The following is an 8,066-nucleotide window of genomic DNA, read 5'->3' on the forward strand; positions in this document are numbered from 1 at the left end:
CCATACCTTGACCAGGGAAGCGGGAAGACTCTGCTGGGCCAGCGTCTAAGAAGTAAGGACCTTTTCCTCCATGCCACGCTGCATAAGCTACCGCAGCCTTTTGATCTCCCGTTTCCTGTTCGCACCCGCATCCTTGGTGGCCCCGCGGCACGACTTGCTTGGACGAGCCAGCGGTGTACGGCAAGGCTCCTGCGGCCTTCCGCGTTGCCACAACGGAAACCAACGGAAGCCAGGATTTCCGCATCCCGACATTTAAGGGCTGCCCCTTCAGGGAGATAAGGATCAGGTGTGTCTGCGAGAGAATGCGCATGCGGCAGGAGATGATGGAAAAACGAGTGCGGGCGCAGATGATTTCATGGGTAGTGCAGTGGGTGAACCCGTAGCAGGAAATCCCGCAATGGCAACCCCACGCACTCCCACCAGTATTCCTCAAGGCAAAATTGCCAGCGGTGGAAAGGAAGGTATACAGACGGGATATCGGGACACTGGTGGACAAGAGGCTAGCCACCACAATGGTGCTGCTCCTGGGGAACCCCCCCTCTGGGGGGCCCCGAAACACAGCAATACCAGGACTACTCCCCCTGCTCCTCCCCCTCCTACTCCTCCGCAACCAACACTAACTCCTCCGTCCCCCAGCCTGAACTGACCACGTCCTCTTTTCCCCCCACTGGTGCCGTTGTACTTATTATTACTGCGCATGATCACTCGTGGGTAGGGAGTGTGGGGGCTCCATGCAACCGCTGTGGTGTAACTGGTATTCCGGCCCCATCCGCGCCGTCGTCTTTGCTGTGGACGTGTCCGACCCGGGGTCGTTGGCTTCTGCGGGGGTGGAGCTGCACCGGCTGTTGCAGGTGGGGGCGGTGGGGGATGTGTGCAGGCCCCGAATCCCCCGGCTGGTGCTGGTGCTGGTTAGGGATGGGATGGGATGGGATAGCGGGGGCCGGGGCGGGAGGGGGGACGACAACCACAGACAGACAGACAGACGTACGAGTGATATCTGCTGATACCGGGGATAGGCGGATGGACGCACTCCACATGATTAGACGGATACTGCATACATTTGTGTTAGGAGTATGTAGGAATAGTTGTTACCAACCAGACCAGTAGCGACCGGGGAAGAAGTAGTCAGTCATGGCGGCGGTGTGGCCAGCGAGATTGGTTGATTGATTGAACGATTGGTGGCGAATGAGTGTTATCTCTATTGTCTATCTAGCTGCCAAGTCCAAAGGAGAAAAAGTGGTGGGGGCGCGTGGGACGGGCTGTTCTGGTGGTGCCGCCGCCTCTTGGCGCCCGGAGAGGAGGCCCCCATGCCCCCCGGGTGTACTCGCCCTCGTTCCTCCAACCTCATCCCCGCCCCCGCCCACTTCCTTGGGCCCTTACGGCTGCGGAACAGTACGTCGGCAGCTGATAATCTGTTCCTTGCATCGTCATCATCATTCTTATTTATATTACTTATATTACTTATATTACTTACAATCATGATAATGATCAATGTATCTCATGGTGATCTCCCCCCGGCCCCCCCTGCCCCTCCCCCTGCCCTTCACAGCAACCCGAGCTAGGCGCCAAGCCCGTCTGTCTGGTCCTCACAAAGCTAGACCTGCCTTTCACCCTGCCCCGCACAGAGCTGGATCTGGCACTGGGGCTGGCTGACCTGGAGGTACTCGGGGGGGTTGTTTGGGGTTTAGGGGAACATGACTACCTAGGGGAACTGGGGCTGTGGGTTCCTTACTCGGGGTTACCTGGTCCAGGGAGGGTTGACGACTGAACCCCCTTATACCTGCCCCACCTCGTAACCCTCCCCACCTTCCTCCCCTTCTTCTTGGTTCTAGAGACTTCTTGGTTCGGGATGCGGTGTCCACTTGCAGGCACTCGCTTTTGTAGTGTTGTGTGGTGTAAATTTCGGCCCTTGATGCCCCCCCCTGTAATCCCGCCCTCCGACCTCCCGCAGCGGCTGTACCCGGATCGGCTGCAGATCATGTCCGTCAGCAGTGTGCTCTCCCCCTTGGAGTGCCCCCGGCTGGAGGCGCTGGTGGACTGGATGGTGGTCGCCAAGGCGGGTGACCCGGCTGTGCTGCTGGCCAAGAGAACTTGAGACAGGAAAGCTGACTGTTAATTGCAGTCAAGTAGCGCTGTTGTTGTTGTTGTTGGTGGTGGTGGTGGTGGTGATGGCATGTAACACTATGGCATATAAAGGTCATCTCCACCATCAGGGCTGTGTGCGGCAGCAGCAGAGCCGGCTTCCCCACCAAGCTGGTAGTGGGCGCTCCAGCAGGCTGTGTGGGCGTGTTTGGTTAATTACTCCTTCTGAGCCGCGCTTGAGCCGCGATACGTAATGTGAACGGAATACCACACGATGCGGCCGTGTGTGTGTGCGTGCGTGTGTGTGTGTGTGTGTCTCTCTGTGTGCATATACTTCAGTAAGGGATGGCGTGCCATCTAAAAAGTAGATTAATTGTGACTTGCAGACATGAACCTGGAAGCAAGGACAGTTTGTGTATCGCACCTACCTGACAGTGCTACTTCCTCTTGGCTTGTCTTGGCATGGCAAGGGCCTTACCTACCTGCATGCGAGAGCAGATAGCTGACTGGCTGGTTGCTGTCGTCATGCTTGAAGATAGCAGTCGGCGATCCACGCGGGTTTGTTGGCTCTGAACGCATATTGGTGGTGGCTTCAGGTGGATTGGCTCACTCGTGGCTCTGTATTAATGAGAATCACACCCCTATCGGGTAACTTAGTCAATATACATATCGTCCATGGCCCCCCGGGCTTCTTGACAGAAAACCCCGCACTCGTGCGGACCTAGTAAACTTGGTATGGACGTACGACAGTACGGAAGCCCCCGCACTTGTGCGGAACTTGTAACTTGTTTAAACTGATAGTAGCATGGCTAGCAGGGGGTGATGTTATCATTATCGCCCCGCAGCCGAAGCAAGCTGAGCGCTGCAAACCACCAACGACCTCGGATTGGTTTATGAAAGCACGCACGGATGCATGCCTGCTTCCGTTCTCCATATACCCGGATACGAGGTAGGTGGTGGGGGCAGTGATGGGGGGGTTTGGTGGTGGGGGCGATGTTTGTAACAGTCCCTCACACAGCCGCTCCTAAACATACAACCTTTTGCACTCATCTGGAAGTTCGTGTTGTCGGATGGGAAGGTCATGTTGGCCACGTGGTTCATCAAGATGGTGGGAACGAGAGAGGTGGTTGCCAACGACCAACAGAGCCACAACTGCGACAGGAAGCCGCACGGGGGTGCCTGCTGCTTTGGCGTTGCCATCGTCCGCATCGTCCCCCATCGACCAGAAGTGCACGTGAACTGAACTGAACTGAGCTCCTTCCACGCGGTCTTTTCCCTGGAAAGGAAAGAAGCCCGCCAGCTCGGCAGGCAGGGCCCTGCACCCCTAAGACCTGAGCTTGTTGAGGGTTGAGCGGAGGAGCTGGATGGGATAAAGTCGGACACTGGAATAGAAGGCGACGCAGTCCCTAGGGAGTGCATGTGATTCAAGGAAGCCGTGAATGATCGCACACATCACATCACATCACATCACATCGCAAACGCTGCCGTCCCTCTTCTTCCTCTCCTGCTGTGGAGGTGTCCATCCATTAAACACACAACTGTGCCTCAATAACGTTATCAACGTGCGGGGCAACTGAGTATAGCGACCATTAACAGCAATAAATCCTGTGCGTGTAAGCACATCGCCTATCTGCCTATCAGCGTACATGTCGCTGTTTTCTGGCAACTACGGCAGCTCGGTCTCGCACTTCCCACTTCGGGATCAGTTTGTGCGATTCGCACTTTCCTTCCGCCACTCTCACATCTCACACACTCGTGTTTCGGCCACCATGGGCCCACGTAGCTGCTCACCCACGTCCCCTCCCTGGCTTCTCCCCCCCGCCCCTTCTCGAGGGGGCCCTGACGTCAGGGCCCCACATACACAGCCGCTACTACGCCCGCCTACGTACACACACACACACACACGCGGTTAGGTGCCTGTAGCAGCCGGTACACAGTACGGCGCTATAAATACGCGCAGAGCGCGACCACCAGCATCTCGAGAGACCTTTTCAGCGGTCAGCTGCTACAGTGCCCCTGGTCAGCGTCAGGCCCGGATCGACCTGTAACAAAAACACACAGCCCGACAGACACAATTCGACACACACAGCTCGGCATACGCCTGCAGAGAGCGGTGTCTGGGGCTCTCCAGACCTTCTGCGACGCCGTCTCGTGATCCTGTGATTCCCCTACGGGGTGATGCACCACGGTGCCTGTCCCCCCGGACCCCTCTCCCCTACGGCGCCCGGTACACGTACACCACCAACCCGTCTGTCCGGTCCGTCTTGAGCAGCGCCCCCTCCCACCTGGGCAGCCCCACCGGGAAGTAGAAGGACGCCACGCGGGTGCCGGGACGCAGAGTGGACTGCACCGCGCGGAGTAGCCGGCTGTTGCCGTGGTCCGACAAGTAGCTGGGGTGGGTGGTAGTGGTAGCGGATAGTGGATAGCGGATAGTGGATAGTGGTAGTGGCAGTGGATAGTAGTGTAGGTACGGACACAAAACGCATACAGACAGACAGACAGACAGACAGGCTGACAGACAGACAGACAGAGAGACAGATATGCATGCATGGATTTCACGGAACCACAGGCCCAGACCATCACCAACCTTATTTTCCTGTCCCCTTCCTGTTGAGGGTTGCAAGCCCCCAAACACCAACCACCTGCTGACCCGGATAAAGCCGGATACCTCTCTTCCCCTCCCTTCCCTTCCCTTCCCTTCCCCGCCACCAAGAGACCCCTCTCCTCCCTATAACCGTTGAAAACCACACCCGTCCCTCCGGACCCGACTAGACCAAAAACCCGAAATCCCACTGACTGCTCGCAGCCACTCACAGCGCAATGACGGTCGCCTCGCTCACATCCGCTGTGGCTGCATCCGCACGTACCACCCGTACAAGGGACTCCAGACCTGCGGTGCGTGCAGCCGTCACCGCGTCACGTACGAGCTCCGGATCCAGCTCAAACCCCACACACCGCGCCCCGCGGCGCGCCGCCGCCAGCAGCACCCGGCCATCGCCGCACCCTAGGTCGTACAGGCAGTCCCCGGGACCCACTGCCGTCAGGTCGAGTACACGGGAGATGACCTGGGGACACGTACGGCATGTCGTACGAAACCCGGTTATCATAACTGCGCTTCGTTTGCGGCCGGCTGCTGGCCGCATGGGAAGTTTTTTCTGTACAAGAGCTTGTGCTGTACGACCTTTTTATGCCGTACGACATCACCAGGGATGAGGGCCACGAGCTAAACAAAGAACACAAGACGCACCGTGTCCGGTGTAGGGTAAAAGGGCGCCACGTACGGCGTGTACGGCAGTAAACACCGTACCCACGTGCGCATCTCAAAGAGGATGCTGGCCAGGGGCCCCTTGTCCAGCACCGAGGGCATATTACAGGTGCCCGTATGTACGTCGGTAGGTATGTCGGCCACGGGATGAATGGGTGTGGTCAGGCCCAGGAACGAGATCTACGGTTGTGTGTGAAAAAAGGAGGGTAACTCAGGCCGAAACTAGCAGGCTGGACAGGGGCGATGCTGGTAGGGAGGGAGGGGGGAGGGAGGGGGGAGGGAGGAGAAAACCGGAAAGCGGGGACGCTGGGCCTCGATGGCCGCCGACAGGAGTACGGCCGGAAACTGCTGGCAGCTCGCAGCTCGCTAGCGCTGAAGGAGACGGTGGCTGCCCGGCCACCAGTAATGCCCAGCGGGTAAAGTGGCACCGGTTGGGCCGGCTGGTTGTGGTAATCTCAGACGGTGTCTCAACGTTTCTTTCTTACAATACGTTTTGCAGTGGGATGCGGAGGTTGCGGCAGTTCAGGAATAGAGGAGCGGTGTCAGATCAGCAAGGCAAACATGACAGGATATGACTTTTCAGAAGTCGCTGGCTGGCTTAAAATATGGGCGGTTGGATGGCTTGTCGTAAGGGCGGCAAGTTAGCACAGTATGTCGTTGGCGGGGGAATTATGCTGGTTGTGCCGAGGGGATTTGTTGGCAATGGGCTGGGTGGTGAGAAAGGCGTCCCTTCGTGCCAGGGACCTGGGAGGGGTGAAGGGGGTGGGGCGCCGATGTCAGGCCGAGCATGGCGACCCGGCAGGAGCTGCCGCGGTCTCCCTGATGGTACTTCGTGGCAAGTCTCACCTGATCCGCGGCCAGCAGCAAGCGGGGCCTTTCTGCGGCGGACTGTGATGGCCCTGTTTACCGTACTCCAGCACCGCGCTGTAGGACACCTCTTAGAGCATCTTTGCGTTAAAATAGTGAGCGGCAGCTATGGAATGCCGTTCGTGGAAAAACACAAGCCTGTTGGGTGCTCCTTTGAATGGGCTAGTCGTGCATACTTGCCGTACTTTTGGTGAGGTGGTATTCCAATCCAACCGATTGCCCAAGAAGAGCACGTTTCTATGAGTACTGCAATGTTTAGGTTGCTCGCGTCGTGCGCACGTAGTTGGTCAAGTGGCAGCGCTCAGAATCGACCTAACTGGGCAAGAAAATGAAGGGCTCAGCAGCAGGATTTGCTATAAAGGCGAAGAAAACTCCTTTTCAGGTGCTTACGTTTACCATTAAACTGCCTGAACCGTCGGTCAGCTCATTAATCCCTCCGGTTGGCGGCAACCTTTGCAGAAACATAAGGAGTTAGAGGAGGAGCGCAAACGGGTATGCGCAACAGCCTTGTTTTACGGATGGTCTGGCCTTGTAGGTCAAGCCCCTGCCGTGAAACCGCCACGCATTGCAGAAAGCAGACGAGGAGGCCGCGCGTGTGTATGAGGAATTCGTCGAATCGTTCAAAACAGAGGATGAACCAGCGAAGCGGGGAGGCACGGGATTCGTGCGCGGCGGCACGGTGCTGCCCGGCAGTAAGCCCACCGAAGGTAAGCTCCGCCCCCGGGCCAGACGGTCAAACCGTGAACCCAGAGGCGAAGCCGCGCTTCGTTCCCCACGCCTCATTCACCAAACACTGATACCATTAACCAAATCCTCGAACTTGAAATCGCTGTTGCCTTCCTCTCCCCATCTCCAATCTCGCCAGCCCCAGCGCCGATCGGTCTGTCCAGCAAAAAGTCCACCAAGTACGTGCCGTCCTTCCTTCCCCCTTCCGCCCTGGATGCTCCCCCTAAACCCAAGGCCTTTGACGACGCCGACGAGGTAACCGTCCCCTCGGCCCCCGCTCCATGCACCACTCCACCCCACCCTCATCCAGACCACCCATCAGACATTCGCACCTATGCTCCATCCAGCCTCCGCACTCTCCTCCTCCATTAATGCTACACCCATGTATGTGTGTGCTCTAGTCCAATTGCACCCAGGGAATCTTTTATTCGCTCGCTGCGTCGCGTCGTTCCTATGTTATCTCCCCAACTGCTCTCCGTTCTTGTGCGTGCGTCTATCCGACCAGTCGGAGCGAGGGTGCGCGGTTTCATCCGCCCATCCGTCGTGTCGTTAGCTGTGCTCTCTCGAATGTGTGGGTCGTGCATATCTGCGTCCGCTGGCAGCGCGGTTGACAAACCCCCCGTGGCCTTTAGTCTGTGTTCCAAGCGCCAGCGAAGAAAACGGAGAAGGACAAGCCGCGTAACATTGATAAGATGTTGGAGCAGCTTAAACGGTAAGGAGGCAAAGGTGCGACGTGACACGGCGCGCCGCGGCGGAAACGCCGAGGCTGGCCGGTCAATAAAGGTCGCGAATAGTAGGGAGGGTAGGAGTGGGAATCTGTGTGCGGGGTGCATTTGCGGAGGGATGCCGCCTGGTGGAAGGGTAGTACGTAGGAGGGTTTTAAGGAGACGGGGCGATACAGTTGGGTGAGGTCACAGCAAGTTGCAAGAATGAGAACGGCCTTCAGGGGTTCTGTGTAGCCCTTGCGGACTAGGGGAGGGGAGGGACTGGGAGGCGGGCATGTGGGAGCGAGGTTGGGGGGGTGAGTGGGTGGGTGGGTGGGTGGGAGACTAGAGGCGTTTGAGTGCCTCCAGCAGGGAAGGGGAGCGGGAGTGGGCCAGCCGCTAGAGGGTTGGGTGGGTGGATC

At 58.0% G+C, this 8,066-nt stretch overlaps 3 protein-coding genes across 3 annotated transcripts in view; 2 read left to right on the forward strand and 1 right to left on the reverse strand.

The window, feature by feature from the left end:
- Positions 1-731: 731 nt before the first annotated feature.
- On the forward strand, positions 732-2,095 carry VOLCADRAFT_90587 (uncharacterized protein; the record flags this gene model as incomplete). The annotated part of the gene is made up of 3 exons (XM_002950051.1): positions 732-851; positions 1,550-1,660; positions 1,952-2,095. The coding sequence occupies 3 exons, from the start codon at positions 732-734 to the stop codon at positions 2,093-2,095; spliced, it is 375 nt and encodes a 124-aa protein (XP_002950097.1).
- A 1,858-nt stretch (positions 2,096-3,953) lies between these two features.
- VOLCADRAFT_90588 (uncharacterized protein) lies at positions 3,954-5,449 on the reverse strand (the record flags this gene model as incomplete). Its single annotated transcript, XM_002950164.1, has 4 exons — positions 3,954-3,963; positions 4,368-4,472; positions 4,897-5,147; positions 5,330-5,449. The coding sequence occupies 4 exons, from the start codon at positions 5,447-5,449 to the stop codon at positions 3,954-3,956; spliced, it is 486 nt and encodes a 161-aa protein (XP_002950210.1).
- A 549-nt stretch (positions 5,450-5,998) lies between these two features.
- VOLCADRAFT_104604 (uncharacterized protein) overlaps positions 5,999-8,066 on the forward strand; it is a gene marked incomplete at its 5' end in the record, with an annotated part of 11,882 nt that continues 9,814 nt past the window's right edge. The window contains 4 exons of the mRNA XM_002950052.1: positions 5,999-6,061; positions 6,786-6,921; positions 7,086-7,195; positions 7,573-7,652. Coding sequence (XP_002950098.1) covers positions 5,999-6,061; positions 6,786-6,921; positions 7,086-7,195; positions 7,573-7,652 — 389 coding nt within the window. The remainder of the gene's footprint in view (positions 6,062-6,785; positions 6,922-7,085; positions 7,196-7,572; positions 7,653-8,066) is intronic.

The sequence above is a fragment of the Volvox carteri genome (genome assembly GCF_000143455.1).
Source record: "Volvox carteri f. nagariensis unplaced genomic scaffold VOLCAscaffold_17, whole genome shotgun sequence".
Taxonomy (NCBI): Eukaryota; Viridiplantae; Chlorophyta; class Chlorophyceae; order Chlamydomonadales; family Volvocaceae; genus Volvox; species Volvox carteri.